The sequence below is a fragment of the Meriones unguiculatus genome, chromosome 14, assembly GCF_030254825.1.
Source record: "Meriones unguiculatus strain TT.TT164.6M chromosome 14, Bangor_MerUng_6.1, whole genome shotgun sequence".
NCBI lineage: Eukaryota > Metazoa > Chordata > Mammalia > Rodentia > Muridae > Meriones > Meriones unguiculatus.
The window spans coordinates 7252240-7270366 of record NC_083361.1 but is presented as its reverse complement, the minus strand read 5'-3'; the positions used below and the strand labels follow the sequence as shown (position 1 = coordinate 7270366).

At 50.7% G+C, this 18127-nt stretch overlaps 3 protein-coding genes across 4 annotated transcripts in view; 1 reads left to right on the top strand and 2 right to left on the bottom strand.

The window, feature by feature from the left end:
* Window positions 1-2115, bottom strand: part of Cep89 (centrosomal protein 89) — a 45512-nt gene extending 43397 nt beyond the window's left edge. For both annotated transcript variants that reach the window (XM_021642007.2, XM_021642014.2), the window contains exon 1: window positions 1973-2115. In XM_021642007.2, the coding sequence (XP_021497682.1) occupies window positions 1973-2011 (39 nt within the window). In that variant the 5' untranslated portion in view covers window positions 2012-2115. The remainder of the gene's footprint in view (window positions 1-1972) is intronic.
* Window positions 2116-2383: 268 nt separating this feature from the next.
* Window positions 2384-7698, top strand: Faap24 (FA core complex associated protein 24). The gene is made up of 4 exons (XM_021642505.2): window positions 2384-2918; window positions 3733-3872; window positions 4006-4158; window positions 6997-7698. Exons 1-4 carry the CDS (start codon window positions 2813-2815, stop codon window positions 7255-7257), a joined length of 660 nt encoding a protein of 219 aa, XP_021498180.1. The 5' UTR covers window positions 2384-2812; the 3' UTR covers window positions 7258-7698.
* Window positions 7699-7748: 50 nt separating this feature from the next.
* Window positions 7749-18127, bottom strand: part of Rhpn2 (rhophilin Rho GTPase binding protein 2) — a 57608-nt gene continuing 47229 nt past the window's right edge. The window contains exons 12-15 of the mRNA XM_021641994.2: window positions 16123-16199; window positions 15462-15608; window positions 14915-15070; window positions 7749-9477 (exon numbers count right to left, since the gene is read on the bottom strand). Coding sequence (XP_021497669.1) covers window positions 9217-9477; window positions 14915-15070; window positions 15462-15608; window positions 16123-16199 — 641 coding nt within the window. The 3' untranslated portion in view covers window positions 7749-9216. The remainder of the gene's footprint in view (window positions 9478-14914; window positions 15071-15461; window positions 15609-16122; window positions 16200-18127) is intronic.

Sequence of the window (18127 nt, the reverse complement as noted above, 5' to 3'; positions counted from 1 at the left end):
CCCCTCGAAACCATGAACCAAAGTAAAGCTCTGTTCCCATAAACTGCTTCTTGTCAGGTCAAGGCCAAGGAGAAAAAGTAATTAACACACCGGCCATGACCTTCCAGTCTCCCAACACACAGCACTGTCCCCAGTGGGGTCACCCAGGTCTTCACACTCCTGAGCAACACTGCCTCTCTTATCCCTATCAACCCTGGCACTCTAGCACTGAGCATACTGACTCGAGTCTGATAGGAGTGTCACTCCAGGTGGCCTGTCTCAAAGATGCACAGTAAGGGGGGGGCTACAAATGATGAAAGTCAGAGAGGACCCCACCCCACTTTAAGTAACTGGGCACGGGGGGGGTCTCCGGTTTCTGAACCCTGCCCAATCTTTGTTTTCCGGGCACCAGCCTCTCACTCACACCTACTAGACCATGAGGCTGCCAGAAGCGGAACCTAAGTCCTCTGCAAAAGCAACAAGTGCTCTTAACCACTGAGCCAGCTCTCCAGCTCTTCAGGTTTTGAGACCGGCAAGGAAACTTCAAGTGTTTCCCTAGGGAAAAGGTCACAGAGGCATTAATAGTGGGTCTCCAGAGGTGGCCACTGTCTCCACACTGGGAGGAGCATGAACAACAGAACTGATAGAACACTAGTGGCAGGCGACTTATAGCAGAAGAGGACATAAGGAGCTGGTGGATCATTTCAAGTTATCTCTCGGAGCTGGGGAAATGGCCCAGGAGTTAAGAGCATGTACTATTCTTCTAGAAGATCTGAGTCCAGTTCCCACCACCGATACTCACACTGAAGACACTTACTCATGACTTAAAATAAATCTTTTTTTTTTTAAAGGTTATTGCAGCAAGGTTATAACTCAGTGACAGAACGTATGCTTATTGTCTAAAAGGACCTGGAATAGTTACTCCCTACTTCCTCCCCCCACCCCACCCCCGCGCCCCTTGAGACAGGGTCTCACGGTGTAGCTTTCACTAGTTTGGAACTCACTACATATTCAAGGCTGGCCTTGAACTCACAGAGGTCTGTGTACCTCTGCCCTCAGAGTGATGGGGTTAAAGGTGTGTGCTATACTATTCCTGGCCTCCGGGACCTGAAATGGATCCCTAGCACACTGAGGATAGTTGGTATGAGTAACAGATTGGAGTGAGAGGAAAGGGGGTATGTGTCCATAGACTGCTGGACTAAGATCCTGGAAAAATGAGCAAGAAGGCAAGAGTGATGGTGTAAGCCCATAATCTCAGCGGAGGCAAGACGACCGTTGGGGAGTTTTCTGGGCTACATAGTAAGGTACTGTTTTAAAACCAAAACCAAACAGATGAGAAGATGGGAAAAAAGGGGAGGGAGGGGGTCAAAGAATGAACTCAGAAGACAATACATGGCACATAGTGAGACAGAGATCTGAAAAGGACATACCCGGGCCCAAGGAACAGAAAATGGCCGTGTGGCCGGCAAGTGAGTGTGTGGTAGGATGGGGGCCGGTCGGTTCCTCTAAGGGCAGTGGTATGTGGATCAGATCTGCACTTTTAAAAGGCCCGGTATTGCTCTACAGACTGCAAATCTCGGAGACCTCTGAGGTGAAAACAGAGAACCTATGAGAGATCCGATAAGGCAGCAGTCCGGGTAGCTAGAGGCCGTGGTCGGGGTGGGGATGGCCTGAAGACGGATCTGGTGGGCAGACGCGATGGTCCTGCTAAGGCGGGTACTTTAGTGCAGGGTGCAGGGAGGAACCAGGAATGGGTCCCTGCAGGGACATCGGGCCATGCAGCAGTTTTAAGCAAGACAGGAGTGAACTCCCGGCCAAGGGGAGAATCCTGACGGGGAGGCCGTGATTCCTGACTGTGGCGGACTCTGGAGATGAAGGATTCTTTTGGAACACGAAGTCAGGGCTTCTGGAACTGAACACTGCCTGATAGCTCCGCCGCCTCGCTCCCACATCAGGCCTGAAAAGCCGCACGTGACGGCCTGGAATTACTCACGAACTGGCCCCGGCGGCTCCTGCGGAAGCTGAGGAGCATCCCGGCTGCGGGCTGCGGGCTGCGGGCTGAGGAGCCTGGTGCTGGTCTGGCTGGAAGAGAGCCCGGCAGCCCAGACCGCTCCCCACAGCCAAGCTCCCGTGGATCCAGCGACTTTACAACAAGCACGTCTCGCATTGGCTCCGGTTTGAGCCTCGACCAATCAGCGTTGATTTCACTGCCGACCGTCGCTCTTGACAACGGAACAAGGCGTCGTTCAAATTCCAGCCAGTGAGGAAGCAGGCTGAGCATTCCATCCTATTATTGGCTATGTTAGACGTCGGTCTTCTCCACCTCAGCCAATCCGACGCTGGATAGGGCAAGCGGCCTTTTAAAGGGGGCTGGCCGGGTCGTGAGAACCCGGAAGTGGCGCGGCCTCGGCTGACGTCCGCCGAGATCCCAGATCCCGGCACGCTGAGGTTCCCCGCGGCTACAGCCTCCGACAGGGACCGAGTGGAGGAGCCACCGTAAGCTCCCCGTTAGGACACCAGAGCTCCGGGAGGTGCTTGGAAAGACGGACGGAGTCACTAAGACAGGCATCTCCTGGGTTTGGCTCGGCGTGGTGCACCCCGCTGTCATTCCAGCGCTCGGGAGGCTGAGTTCAAGTCCAGCCTGAGCTACTAGCCAACTAGCTTGATTTTTTTTTTTTTTTAAATAAATGAACTTCTCGAATTTAGACTTCGGTTGAAGTAGTTCAATGCCTGAAAAGCCACTCTACAGATCCTGCCAAAGAGATCCGGACGGTGTGCAACAGCCACTGCTCTAGCGGGGTCTTGCATTTTCCTCATTAGACCAAAATCCCAGATGGAGAGGAACCCCTTTGGCGGTACAGGTCCTATCCACGTGCCGCTGGGGTATATTGTGGCTAATGAAAAATGGCGCGGGTCCCAGCTGGCTCAGGAGATGCAAGGTCAGTGGGCTGCTTCTGTCACAGTCCTTTCTTCTAAACACATTAAAGCCAGACGCGTGGCTCGCGCCTTGTAATCCCAGCACTCAGGGAGGCAGAGGCAGGCGGATCTCTGTGAGTTCGAGGCTTCCAGGCCAGCCTGGTCTACAAAGCAACTCCAAGACAGCCAAGGCTACACAGAGAGCCCTTGTCTTGAAGAAGGGTATGATGATGTTCCGTTGTAATCCCTGCACTCCAGAAGCTGAGGCAAGGGAATTGTTGAGTTGGAGACAAGCCTGGGCCACATAGCAAGCTCAAGGCCAGCTTGGGCTGTGACAGCCTGTCTCAAAATAATTGCATAGATAAAATAAAAGGAGACTGGAGAGATGATGACTCGTTGGTTAAGAGCACATGCTGCTCTTCCTGAGGAACTGAGTTTGATTCCCCGCACCCACATTAGATTGGAGGGGGGGACCTAAGACCTTGGTCTTCTATGGGTGTTTGTATTCATGTGCATATACCCTCGTATACACATAATGAAAAATAAACCAATTTAAAAGGGGGGGAGGTGTTAGAGATGGCTGGCTCCCCAGCTCTGTGCACTGGGTGCCTGTGATCCCAACTCCAGAGGATTTAATGCCCTCTTCTGGCCGCTCAGGATATCTGCACACACACACACACACACACACACACACACACACACACGAATACTTTTAAAAATGAGTCTTCATACAGATTAAAAAACACACTCTATTGCTGACTTATTATCTGGAATTTCTAAAAAACTCATTTTTCTTGTCTGTTTTCTTTTTCTTTTTTTTCTTGTCTGTGTTTTAAGGAAAAGTTAGAGTCATTTTCCAGGAGGGCCTGGCATCAGCAGATTTTTACCTGTCCAGTAAATCTTGCATTCTCTATGTCACCGAAGCGGAGTTGGTGGCTGGACATGGCTACAGAAAGAGACTTGTTCGTCTTAGAAATGTAAGTACTGAATTGGAGGTGCTGACACCTAACTCCTTGCGTCTCCATCGCCCAACACTCCCAAGCACTAAGTGATAACTTCCTGAACTGTGAAAGGAATTGTCTTACCAAACCTTATCCTCCTCTTTTAAAGTCTGGACATCTTCAAGGGATTATTATAGTTGAAAAAACACAGACAAGTGACCAGTACTTCCCAGCAGCCCAGAAGTTTGCTGTGCTAGACCTCGGGATGGTGTTGCTTCCAGTAGCCAACCAGTCAGAAGCAGCCTGCCTCATCATCCAGCTGGTGAGTACCGAGTTCCTCCTTTACAGTGTCCTGTCCCGAAGGGTCTCAGTTTACCTCAGACCCTTGCTTACCAAAGCTGCCTTTATTACCATGGTGGTGGCTTCTCAAAATAGTATTTTTCCCCCCACAAGACGGGGTTACTCTGTGTAGCCCTGGCTGTTCTGGAACTCACTCTGTAGACCAGGCTGGCCTTGAACTCACAGAGCTCCTCCTGCCTCTGCCTCTGGAGTGCCGGGGTTAAAGGCGTGTGATGCCACACCCAGCTTCAAAATAATTTTTGACACAAGTTCCCAAATAGCTGGGATCACAGGTATGAATGGCCGCCCTGGGTTTTAGGCAGTGCTGACGGCTGAGCCCACGGCTTCCTTCGAGCAAGGCAAATGCTCTACCAAACAAGTGACACCTGTCCTGAAACTTTTTGCTTTTGACTTTTGCAAGTTTGTAGCAAAAGGAACAAGTTGGAGGTCTGGTTTGGGGTTCCAGGCTGCCCTCCTTGTCACCCCGCATTTGTGCTGGGAAAAATGATGAAAACAGCACCTGGCAGAGCCTTTGCCTCATTCTCTCATGCCATTGTTTAAGTATCGGTATTTCTTGTTTTGTTTTTTGTTTGGTTTTGTGTGTGTGTGTGTCTGTCTGTCTGTCTGTCTGTCTGTCTGTGTCGGTCACATGCATGCTGCTCCCCAAATAATGTAAACTAGCATTCCCCACCCACGACAAACCCCAGTAAAAACTCACAGAAATCAAGTAAGTAAATACATAAGTAAATTAATTAAAATAGTGTCAAGAGGCAGGTTCATGGAACATCTACAATTCCAGCCCTCAGGAGCAGGAGGATCGTAACGTTGAGGCTATCCTGGGCTATATAGTAAGACTCCCTCTCAGGAAAAAAAAAAAAGTGATAGGATCAGAGTATCTCTAAGTCAGAGGTAGACCACCTGAGGCCGAGTTCAGTTCCTAGCTCGGGGAAAGAAGAAAGGAAGTCATGCTGAGGCTTAGCTCTGCCGAGGAAAGGGCCTGAGTGGTTTTGATTATGTAAGTTATTGTGCCATTAGGGCTTTTATTTTTATTTATCTATTCTCGTGTGTGTGCTGTATGTACATTGTATAATATGCTTGCAGAGGTCAGGGGGCAGCTTTGTGCGGTCGGGAGTCTCCTTCCCCCTTTGCCTGGATTCCAGGGATCAAACCCAGGCCAGCAGGCTTGCTGCAGCAAGCGCCTTTTCCTGCTGAGCCGCACCGCAGGCCCCCGGGTTTCTGTTGCTAAGCGGATGAGCATCTAGGGCTGAGAACCAACTGGAAATGCCAGCAGGCCCGTGGCTTCCAGCCTCCTCTCCATCCCCTCCTGTGTTCTCCTGTCTGTGAGAGAATGCTCTTGCCTGCCCATTGTAACCGCCAGTTACAGCTGAGGAGCCCATCCCCCCCGCTGGGAGCCTGCTGGGGTTCTAGCAGGGTCGTGGAATTCACTCTTGACTGCAGAACGATGTCTGTGGAGACATTTGTCCTCTCCAGCCAAGTGTGCTTTGAAGGATGGAACGGCAGGTGGCACCAATTGATTGTCTTCACATCCTAGTTTGTGTTTTGAGACAGGGTCTCACTGTGTAGCTCTAGCTGGCCTAGAGCTCACAATGTGGACCAGGCTGGCCCTGAATTCACAGAGCTCTGTCTGCCTTAGTCTCCTCAGTGCTGAGATTGCAGGCGCGCGCCACCTCATGTGCCCAGGCTGTTCTTTCGTGAGGCAAGCTTCTGTAGGTCCTGTTGGAAACAGGCCTCTGGAGTATTTTTTACTCTTTTTAATCTACTGTTTTTATTAGTGTGGTGCGTGTGAAGCATGTGTGTGTATGTGTGGGTGTGGAGATCAGAAGACAACTTCCGGGAGTCTGTGCTCTATTTCCTCCTTTTTATGGGAACTGAACTTAGGTCGCCAGACTTGACAGCAAGTACCTTTACCCACTGAGCTATCTCACCAGCCCAAGATTTTTACCTACTTGCTTGCTTATTTCTTTATTTGCAGAGCTCGGAGTTGAACTTAAGACCTCATGCATGTTAGGCAAGCATGCTGTCACTAAGCCGTAGTTCCAGTCCTCTGAAACAGGGTTGTTTTGGGTTTTATTTTGTTTTCTTGAGACAGGGTCTCTCTGCCCCTGGCTGTCCTGAATCTCACTATGTAGACCAGGCTGAGTGTAAACTCAAGAGATCCGCCTGCCTCTGCAGTGCACTCGAATTGAAGATATATGTCACCACTGGACTGAAATAGTTCTGAATAGATCATAAGTATGTAAATTCTTCATGGTTTTGACTAATTTTACCCTAAATATTCTGAAAACTCCATTTTTATGAATTTTTTTTTCTTTTTCATGGTCATATGGTCTATATTTAAATAATTTCACCGACAGTTAAGCACTTACATTTCTGGCATGTGAAAACTCAACAGCTGAACTAAATGGCAAAACTTTTAAGCAGCTGGGAATGACACAGTAAGTGAAGCACCTACCACACAGACATGAGGATCCAGAGCTGGGTAAAAGCCAGCCTCGGAGGTGCTGGGGAGGTGAGGGCGGGAAGGGCCTCGGAGCTCCCTGGCCTTCGAGCCAGCTTGGTGAGCTCTGGGTTTCCTAAGAGACCCCGCCTCAAAATATAAAGAGTAACAGAGGAAGACGCCCAATGTCAACCTCTGGCCCACACGCAGGCATGTACATGTGTATGTATGTATCTGTACATGTGCATTGCTGTGTATCTAAGTGTACATACATAGATACACCACACACACACAGAAATTTTACAGAAACTACCTGTCCACTAGAGGGCGCTGACGTACTTTCCCTTTAATTTTCCCATATAGGTTCAAGAGCAAACCAGAGAACCCAGCAAGAACCCTTTCCTGAGGAAAAAGCGCTCCGCGCTCTCTGAGCTGTCCCTCCTTCAGACTGTGCAGCAGATCCCAGGGGTTGGAAAGGTTAAGGCCCCACTTCTGCTCCAGAAGTTTCCAAGCATCCAGCAACTGAGTAACGCCTCCATCCAAGAGCTGGAGGAGGTGGTCGGGCCCACGGTAGCACAGCAAATCCACACCTTCTTCACCCGGAGACAGCAGCCCCGCAGCTAACTTTTCTTCCTCCAGACCACAAACTTCAGGGTCTGGCTTTCATATTTTAAAAGGAAGGAAAAGTTCCCCTCTCCGTGGCAATGAGCTAAAGACAGGGAGAGGGCTGATGCAGTCACCCTGCCTCATTGTCCATCCGGGCAGTGACCTTGTGGGCCTCGGGGGCTGCGGGTGGCACTGCCACTTTCTGTGAGGATGGAAAGGATCCCGTGGGGGATCATCCCAAGAGCGCCAGAGACTCAGCCTCAGTGGCAGCGTGACGTTCCAGGTGGCGGCTGTGAGGACCTGGCGCTGTATAGGGAGTGGCCCTGTCTCCGTGTCAGAGCCGCAGTCCAGGTCACTGCACAGCCCGTCCTCCAGAGCTGCTGCCACGTAAACACACCTTTCTTTCCCCAATCTCCCCTCCTTCCCAACACAATAAAAATATATTTATTTTGTGCCTTAGATGATATGAAGTAATTAAGATGAAAGAAAAGCAAAAAAATTAACTCAAATAATGAACATGACTATTTATTTAAATATTATACAAACACAGCCCCAGGGATAGTGGGCACACTTTCCTTAAGGCATTTGCTTTCTCAAGATATTGCACAATAGAAAAATATTAAATCCTCAAATTAAGATCCACAGGCTATATCTTTAAGCACATCACTTAAACTGTGTCAACCATGACTCGGAAAACAGTCACAGTGTCATCCAACCGATAGCCCCAAAGTCAAGCTGGTAGTTAGATACTTCTTCAAAAGTCAAGGAGAGGTTTCAACTTGAGTGAGTTTACGTCTTTGCCTTGTAAACTGCAAAACTACTGTTTAAACCAAGACTCTTAAAATACATAGTTACATACCTCCTACTCTAGACCAAAAGAGCAACGTTTTGAGTATCAAACAGCATATTATCTACCCTGTAGACAGTATGTTCTAACACTGCTGTGTTAGCAACTGGTCAGTGTGATGGGACTGGAGGGAAAGCAGAGCCTGGACCTAAGTCTGGGCAAAACTGGGACTGGACTTCATCCAGGAAATAACATTCAAATTATGTAGGAATGATGTAAGATATTACCACTCTCATTTCAGAAATTCCCAAGTAGATAAAGCAGCCTGTGTGGGTTTTTGTTTTGTTTTGTTTTCATTTGTTTGTTTGAGACAGGGTCTCTCTGTAGCCCCGGCTGTCCTGGAACTTACTGTATAGACCAGACTGCTCTCAAACTCAGAGATCTGCTGAGCAGCCTGGTTTTTGCAACTCCTCTGATTTGCCTCCATCCAAGGGTCATTTGAACTCAAGGTCAGGAAATCACTATCCCCCAAATCTAGACACTCAGAAACAGTACCCAGGTAGGCCCTAATTCATCTCTCACAGTGCCTGAATATCATCACCACAGAAAAACAGCCAGAGCAGGGGCTGGAGAGATGGCTCAGTGGTTGAGAGCACTGGCTGCAACCACATGGTGGCTCGAAACCATCTCTAAAGGGATCTGATGCCCTCTTCTGGCCTGCAGGTGTACATGCAGCTAGAATACTCATACTTAAAAAGACAAAAACAAAACAGACACAGCCATAGCAGCTGGGCGATGGTGGTGCAAGCCTTTAGTCCTAGCACTCAGGAGGCAGAGGCAGGTGGATCTCCATGAGTTCCAGGCCAGCCTGGTCTACAGATCAAGTTCTAGGATGGGCAGGGCTACAAAGAGAAAACTCATCTAAGAAAAACAACAACAAAAACCAAACAGAAAACAGCCAATGCGTCCAGGCTCTTCTCTCCCCTGCTTTATAGAATAAATAACCGCAGCAGTGTGAAAATCCCCACGCGGCTGGGTTTCCACCAACTTCTAGAGCTTTCTTCTCACTCTCTTAGGCCTATCAGACGCAAGCTTCCACTCTGAGAAGATGGGGTTGGAGAACGTTCCTATCATGGCACAGGTGTTTAGACGGCCATCCAGCCTCGGGCTGACCGATTCTGGTTCCTCCTTCAGTACAGAGAGCTGTCGGAGTTGAGCAGGCTGAAGGGAGTCGGAAGCTTCTTCTTGGTGTGAGGCCTCGCCAGGCCAACCTCAGGGAGGCACAGTGTGCTGACCGACTTCTGTCTGTTCTTACCGGTGCCCCAGCTCAGGAAGGAGAGCTTTTTTGAGATCTTCTTGGCTTTGTCAGTCTTATCGTCCTCATCCATGGACAGGCAGATCATGGAGTAGGTTTTCTGCATCCCCACAGAGTAAGTGGCACACTTGTTATGCTGTCCGTGGGGAAGGAAGAAGAAACGTGTTAGGCGTTACAAGACAGTCAGTAATGACGGGCAAGTCTGAGACTGCGATGAGTTGGAGTCACAGCAGATACTGTGCAAGAAACCAAAAGTTTCAGTTGGGAGGCAGAAGCAGGGAGATCTCTGTGAGTTCCAGGACAGCCTGGTCTACAGAGTGAGTTCCGGGACAGTCAAGGCTACACAGAGAAACCCTGTCTCAAAAAAACAAAAACCAAACCAAACAAAAGCAAGCAAACAAACAAACAAACAAAAAACCCAAAATTCTGAGGCTCATGAAGTGAGGGTGACGGAGGCCAGCGAGATAACCCAGTGGGTAAAAGTGCCTGCCACCAAGCCCGGGACCCACATTCATCCTCTGGACCACTTGGTCCAGATGGAAAGAGAAAATGGCTCCTGTAGTTCATTCTGAACCCTCTGCATGCACACTACAGTGTGCTCACACAAGATAATAAACGTAAAAAAAAAAATCAGGTTGATTTTGATGTCAACGTGACCCAGTCTGGAGCCACTGGAGAAGAGGGAACCTCACTTTGAGAAAATGCCTGTAGAGGAATTTTAATCCAGCAACCTGGCTACTCTGGGTGGAATTCAGATACATCTTTAATCCCAGGAAACAGAGGCAAGCAGATCTCTGAGTTCAAGGCCAGCCTGGTGTAGAGCAAGTTGCAGGTAAAGAAAAGCTTAGGTCCAGGCGTAGTGGCACACGTCATTAATCCCAGCACTCGGGAGACATGGGCATGCAGGTCTGAGTTCTTGTCAGTACCGTTCAGTGAGTAGAGGGGCAGGGCAGCAGAGCCAAGTTTGTGGCAGTTCAGTTTGTGGAATTCAGAGGCCATTTTACCACGGCCATGAGAGTTTTACAGAGAGAGACTGAAGAGAGAACAAGCTAGATTTAGGTGAAGACAGAATGAGCCAAAAGATTAGAACATATTGCCAAAGTTAGTATGAGGCCAAGCAGAGCTATTCAATGAGAAACTGAGAGAAGCCAGATTGAATCAGTCAGCTTGGTGAGGAGTTTGAGCCAGAACAGCTGAGCTGAACCAGCCAGCCAGAGTTCAGAAAACACTACAAAGAGTGCATTCATTCAGCAATACATCTCAGAGGCTGAAAACATTCTAGGCCTGGATTAGATTGTACAGAAACTACAAGCTTCCAGGACTAGGCCTAGTTTAGCAGACAGAGGCAGTAAAGCCTCTAAGATAATTACCTCAGATGAGTAAAGGATACAAATGCCTCCATAAACTCAGGCTGTAGGCAAGCCTGTAGGGCATTTTCTTAATTAGTAATTAATGGGGGAGTAATTAATGGCCCAGCCCATTTCCGATGGTGCCATCCTGGTACCTGGCTGGTGATTCGGGGGTCTATAAGAAAGCTGACCGAGCAGGCCAGGGGGAGCAAGCCAGTAAGCAGCACCCCTCCATGGCCTCTGCATCAGCTCCTGCCTCCAGGTTCCTGCCCTGCTCGAGTTCCAGCCCCCCTGTGCTCACAGCTTTTGATGAACTGTTATGTGGAACTGTGAGTGAAATAAAACAAATCCTTTCCTCCCCAAGTTGCTTTCTGATCATGGCACTTCGTCTTAGCCACAGTAACCCTACCTAGGGCACCTTAGACTCTGGTAATTTTGGGTCAGGAGTCTCTCTTTCCTAGAATGCAGTGAGGTATAGTGTCATTAAAACAATGAGACTGAGCTCTCGGGGCACCTGGAGCACCTCCACCTCCCCGTTCTTTGAGTCTGCCTTCTGGCATGGCTGTTAGGATTTTGGAACAAAAGCTGCTTCTTGCCTAGAACTTATGATGTCATCATGTGTTGCTGGACAGGTGGCCACACCTGGAAGGCATGGTTACCTTGCCCCTTAAAGGGACAACTGGACACGTGGTCCCTTCTCCTGGTTTTTCTCTCTCTTGGTCTCTCTTATTCCTGGCCTCTTGGCCTTTTCCCCTTTTCTCCATGGGGCGCCCCCTCTCTCTTCTCCCCCATCATGTCCTGCTCTCCCTGCTCTCTGCTCTCCCTTCTCTCCCTCCCTCCATCTCCACCTAATAAACCTCTTTGTGTAAGATCTGTCGTACGTCTAATCGTCTTTACTTAGTTTGTACCATAACCTTACAATGGTCACTTGGCTTTCTTGCACACATTGCCAGCTCTCTTCCTTGCCCCTCTGGCAGGATGTCAGCTCCGGTTAAATTCTGCCATGTGCCTGCCCTCCCTCCCCCGTCTTTCAAACAGCTGCAAAGGGTTTGAGAAATGCCCTCGAACTCACTGGCTTCTCTGACCTTGTGGCTCTGAATGACCAGCCCTTCGCTTAGCTGCCTGTTATAATGCCCTCTGCTCACCTCCAACCACTCAACACATATGTAGCCTCGTTCTACATGCAGTTGTGTCGGCCTCAAAGAACAGGCCCTCCTGCTCCTGGCTTCCACTCCCTCTCTGCCAGGTACCAGCCCACACCCTGCGTTCCATCCTGACCCGTCCTAGCAGACAGGCTCACTCTGCTGTCCATGCGTGGTCTGCAAGCACACCCCCCCCACACACATTCTTTGAGATGCTTCAGCGACCCTTCCCCCTCCCAGGCCTGCTCCTGGGTCTGCTCCCTTCCCAGCTCTCCTCCTCCTTTCCGGGTTTCTTTTCTGCTGTTCTTGCACAGCGTGCTCCCCACTACTGACTCCCCAAGCCTCTGAAAATGCTGCATCGTTCTAACTCCTAAAACTTACTGCCAAGGGCACCAAGGCCCAGAGAGGGTATTAACTGGCTGAAGCCACTCGGCTTGTTGACAGTCGGGGCCTGATTCTAGCTCTTCACCGAAAAGCATGGATTCTTCCTAGGGCTCTGGGGAGGAGCAGGGATCCCACCAGTCAGAACAGAGGGTGGCGGGCAGTGATTCAGGCAAGCCCAGCCCGTCATTTGTTCTCATCACTTACTGATCTTTTCCTCTCTGGGAAGGACCCCAGGGCATGCTGAGCAAGTGTTAGATCCTGAGCCACATTCTGTTTGGAAGGAAAGTCAGTTAGAAACGATGTTCAGGGGCTAGAGAGCCGGCTGGGCAAGGGGGATGGAACAGACGAGCCACAGGGGGAAGAGCGTCTGCCGCTCTCCTGGGAGGACCTGAGTTCGGTTCCCAGCACCCACGTCAGAGGGCACACAACTGGCTGTAACTCCAGCTCCAAGGAGCCTGCGGCTTGTGGCCCCAGCACCCTCACTCACGAGTGAGTCCACACCCACACGCAGACACAAACCTACCTACATATAGTTAGAATTAATAACCACAGTGGTCGAGTGCCGTCATCTGAAGTCTTCCTTGGCTACCAAGAATGACCATAACAATGATGGGTATTATTGTCACACCTATCATATAAACAAATGGCTCCTGTCCTGCTCTACCCGAGTTACCTACACTAACTCACTAACTACACTAGGACTCCGGGACACACGTCCTCTTCTCCCACCATCTTGAGCGTCAGAGCTCTTCTTGGACTTACCCAAGGCCCCTGACTGGTTCAGGCCAGAATTCAAATGCGGCTGGGCTGTTTGCTGAGCGGCTACTTTTAAAACCATACGCTGTTGGCCTGGTTCAAAGGCCGGGCAGCAGCAGAGAGAGACCTTTTGATCGTTCATGGGAGCAGAGCCAGCTCTGTGTGTCCAGATTCCTGGTGACTCTCAAGACCACGCGCAGCTGTGTGTTTGTTCTCAGGCTTCCTGGTGGGGACTTTACTGCCTGTCCAGAAACACCACGGGCCTTGTGTGTGTGTCCACCCCGAGGCATTTTCCAGGCTTTCCTTCCAGCGTTTTGTGGGTCTACACTTCCTCATCCCCTGGTCTCTACTTAACTGCTTGCGTTTATCTATCGCTGGCTCTTTCCAGGCTGCCCTCATGCTGTGAAGCGATGCCAACTGTCACTGTGGCCTAGCTGGTGGAACGGATGTTCTCAGATGAGCCTTGCAGGTGAGGTCTGCCAAGGCCAGCCAAGGCCAGCTCCAGTTGCCACACCTTCCCAGCCACCTCCAAGTCGCCTACTTCTGTCCTTATTTCGGTCACAGCAACATGGAGTTAATACAGCTGAGAAATACTGCTTATGAGCTCTGTCCCTCTCAGTCTCTCTGTCTCTCTCTCTCACACACACACACAGTCTACACCACCTGGCCAGGTATTCACATTCACAGCCCACCTCCAGGCAGCAGAAATCACTGGTCCGTGAACACAGAATGGCTCCCGACCTCCACCCCTGTCGGCAAGCCCCGCCCTACTTCCTGCAGTTGACTCTGGTCACCGCGCTTGAGGGAAGGTCTTGCCCTGTCCCGCTGGCACAGTCTGTGCTCCTGCTGGTGCCATCCTTGGCACGCCCTTGTTTTCTTTCTTTTTTCTTTTCCCACATTGATTTACTTCTTATGTAGACGAGTGCTCTAGCTGCACGAACACCTGGATACTAGAAGAGGGCCACCAGGTGGGTGCCGGGGAATTGAACCTCTGAAAGAGCAGACACTTAACTCTTAACTGCTGAGCCCTCTCTCCAGCCCAGCCATCTCTTCAGCCTTTGTACCCACTGCTGGAATCTGGACCACGTTAGTCCTTTTCTCAAAACCACACCTGTGCTTTGTACAGGCGTCACGGGGCTTCTTGAGTCAGCTGGGGAGAGCCCCTGGGACCCTCGTAGCCTTGGCTTCCGGTTCTACACTGTCTGCCCCTTTCACATTCACCTACCAGACGCCATCAACCATACCAAGTAGCTGGAACAAGGGGCCACTGGATCTGGGCTTTCCAGCTCCGAGGTTGTGAGTGAACAAACCTCTTTGTCTCACAAGCAGTTAGCCTCAGGTCCTTTGTCACGGTAGTGAAAAGCTGACTAGCAGACGCAAGCATCGGCTCAGAGTACTGAGAACAAGAGTTGTTACACTGGGAACGGTCTAAGGTGCCTTGTTATGTGTGGCAAAGTGCAGAGGAGAGCTGACACTTTAGCGCACCTCCTTCCGCTGGGTAAACGGTCAAAGGCTCTGACTTCCCACAGGGATCCACAGACACATCAAACACTTCTAAGATCTCACGGGAAATGGCTATCACCGTCTCTCAGCCCTTCCGTATAAACCAACCATTTGTTTACCCTATCGCCTGCCTGCCCTCTGTCTGTCTGCACCCACCGTCAACCTGGCACAGGGTCGCACACTGTATCCCAGGCCTGGAACTCAAACCTTCCCACCTCGCACTCGCACTCCCAGGTGACAGGCTTCCTGAGACACAGTGTGCTCAGCTTTATCTGAACACTTTCATTGCATTATTCCTGTGAGTCAACAGAATTTAGTCAGAAAAGTCACCCCAGGGCGAGGAGGCTTTCGATGCTCTTGCCATGTGCCGGTAGGAGACAGCCCAACTCCCGCTGAGCGCCCCCCGCCCGTCAGTGACCACCAAGGTGTCTGCACTCACCATGGATGATGTGGAGTCCAGGAGGCTCACCACCTTCATCTCAACCTCCTCCCCGCCAAAGCTCTTCAGCAGCTTCATGACCTCACTCACGGTCAGCCATTTACAATCCACGCCTTGAATGGAAACAATGTAGTCTCCTTCCTTGGCTCCTGCCAGCTAAAAACAATTATTTGAATAACTGTCAGGGATTACTCATGGAATTCTAGAACTCTCCCCAGATTCCTGCTCCAAGCAGCCACTGGTGTAAGTCTGTTTGGTTTTGTCTTTTGATTGTGTGTGTGTGTGTGTGTGTGTGTGTGTGTGTGTGTGTGTGGTGTATCCATATGCTAATTAAATGCTCCAGCTCTGAGCCCTACATTTACTTAAAGTTTACTACAAGAAGTAAAAACTCATCTGAAGGGCAGTGGTGGGTGTGAAGCACCCAGAAGGCCTTTCGCTTAAGAGTCAGATCTCTGACGTGGCCAAACCCAAACCTCCACCACCCGGCCACTGTGCCCAGGCTGCTGGTTCTGAGTCCTCCCTGCTCCCTGTGGGTCCTCCCACTTACCGAAGCGGAGCACTGAGGATCTAGGAAGTGCAGCTGGACGGGGGTGTTCCCTCGCAAAGTGAACCCCAAGTCTCCTTCCTCCACCGTGAAGTGAATGCCTCGAGGAGGCGTCCATCGCTTGTTGGCCGAAAACACAGACAGCGGGCCCTTGGGAAGAGAGGGTCAAGAGGTGGATGAAGGTTTGGAGGCTGACTTGCTACCCCGCCCAGGCCAGCCTCAAACACGTGGATTCAAAGGCCGCTGCTCCTGCCTCTGTTCTTCAATCAGCTCCCTTACGCCTAACGTCACGTGGGGCAGTGTGAGCTGGCGCAATCGTGTGGGAACAGTATTTACACAGTCTCTAATATAGCCAGTGTATCAAAGATTACCTTACAGAAATTCATTCATAGTCTCTCTCTGCAGGGGTTCAAACCCAGGGCTTTGCTCATGCTAGGCAGGCCCGCTGTAACTAAGTTATACCCTAAACCTACTAATTATCTCAACAGGCCAGGCCAGGTGGCCCACGCCTATAATCCCAGCACTCCGGGAGGCAGAGGCAGGCGGATTTACACGGTGAGTTCCAGGACAGCCAGGGCTACACAGAGAAACCCTGTCTCAAACAAATAAATAACGCCCCCCCACCCAAAAATAGTGAAATAAATAAATGACACGGTCAACATACCAGCTTCTGGAAGAAGTCTGTGACCGTCACTCTGGAGAACTGGGGGACCGTTATTCCTGCCTCTTGCTCCGTTCTTGCTACAAAAGAAGATTATAAATCAGGTAAGCGGGTGTGTCACGGAAAGTAGTTCCCGAAAACTCGGTCTCAAGGCCTCTCCCCAAAGACAACAACCAAGTTCCCCTTGGCTTAAACACACGGCAACCCCCTCCAGCCTGGCCCCAGGTGACCACGCTTTCCTCTGGGCACTTCCTAGGAGTCTTAAACCCTTTGAAGCCGGGACACCGAAGACCAGACACAACTCTGCCTTCCGAGCTTGTTCATATGCGGGGGTTACCGACCTTCCTGGTGCTGGACCCTGTAGTCCAGTTCCTCATGTTGTGGTGAGCCCAGACATGAAATTATTTCACTGCTACATCGTAACTGTAATTCTGCCACTGGTAGGAACAGCGATGTAAATATGCACGTTTTCCGATGGTCTTAGGCGACCCCTGTGAAAGGACTGTTCCGCCCCCAAAGGGGTCACAGCCCACAGGCTGAGAACTGCCTGTTCTAGCAGACAGCTGGACACCAAGGCAGGCTCCCTCCGTTCACACGATGACTCTGCCAGCTCTTAAGGTCATTAACAGGGTGCTACTAGAGTTGCAGCACCCTCCTGTGAGCCGGAGTCCTCCCTCTTGCCATGGAGTATAACGCTCTACCTCCTGAGAAGAGGGGCACAGCAGCCAAAGGGAATCCATTTGTACTTACACCAGAGGTGGGATGACTGGGGACAAGGACTTGAATCCCTAAGCATTTCTTCCTTGCCTGTATTTTGTCCTTGCTGGAGATGCCAGCAATTACACTGAGCCACACCCCAGCCCTTCACTGGGGGATTCTAGGCAGAGGCTCTACGCCACACCCACACACCCTCACTGGGGAATTCTAGGCAGGGCCTCTATCACTGAGCCACACCCCAGCCCCTTACTGGGGAATTCTAGGCAGGTGATCTACCATTGAGCTACACCCAGCCCCTCACTGGGGTTTTCTAGGCAGGTGCTCTACCACTGAGCCACACCCCAGCCCCTCACTGGGGGGTTCTAGGCAGGTGATCTACCACTGAGCTACACCCACAGCCTCTCACTGGGGAATTCTAGGCAAGTGCTCTACCACTGAGCCACACCCCAGCCCCTTACTGGGGAATTCTAGGCAGGGGCTCTACCACTGAGCCACACCCACAGCCCCTCACTGGGGGATTCTAGGTAGATGATCTACCACTGAGCTATACACCCACAGCCTCTCAATGGGGGCTTCTAGGCAGGGGCTCTACCACTGAGCCACACCCCAGCCCCTCACTGGGGGATTCTAGGCAGGAGCTCTATCACTGAGCCACACCCACAGCCTCTCACTGGGGGGCTTCTAGGCAGGTGCTCTACCACTGAGCCAGGGACCCGGTATTTCTAATATTAGCACCATCTTCAGTGCTAATACGGATGGGACCTTTGAGGCTGGCAGACCTCAGATGCTAATACTGATATAGAAGAGCCCAGGATTCCAGCATGAGAAGTTCCCTAGTTCTAGGGGCAACTCTAGAGACCAAAATCAGAGATGTAGGAAACAGGGAGGGTGAGAGATACGGCGATACATATATTTTTTGGCTCTCACACACAGTTCCTGGTTCGTAACTCCCTCCCCATACGGGGCTATAGAAACTAAAATTCCTGTCCTCCAGGCAATCATGAAAACTCTCATCTTTCTGTGTAGGATCAGGCCACAGGACCTCTGACCAATGCTTGTCAGCTAGCAGGTCATGAGATCTCTCCATTCCAAAGGGACCTGCCCCATACCCTGGAGGGAGTAGCGCTGCAGAGGCTCCCACATGCCCCGCTTGAGCCGGCTTTTCCTCTACATCCTCAGGAGGGTCCCAGCCCAACTGGATTACCCTCCATTTCCCACCTCTACTTTCTAAAACAAAACAAAATAAAAAGAAATCCCTACTGTAGAGCAACCTATCTGGTGAGGTCCTGCA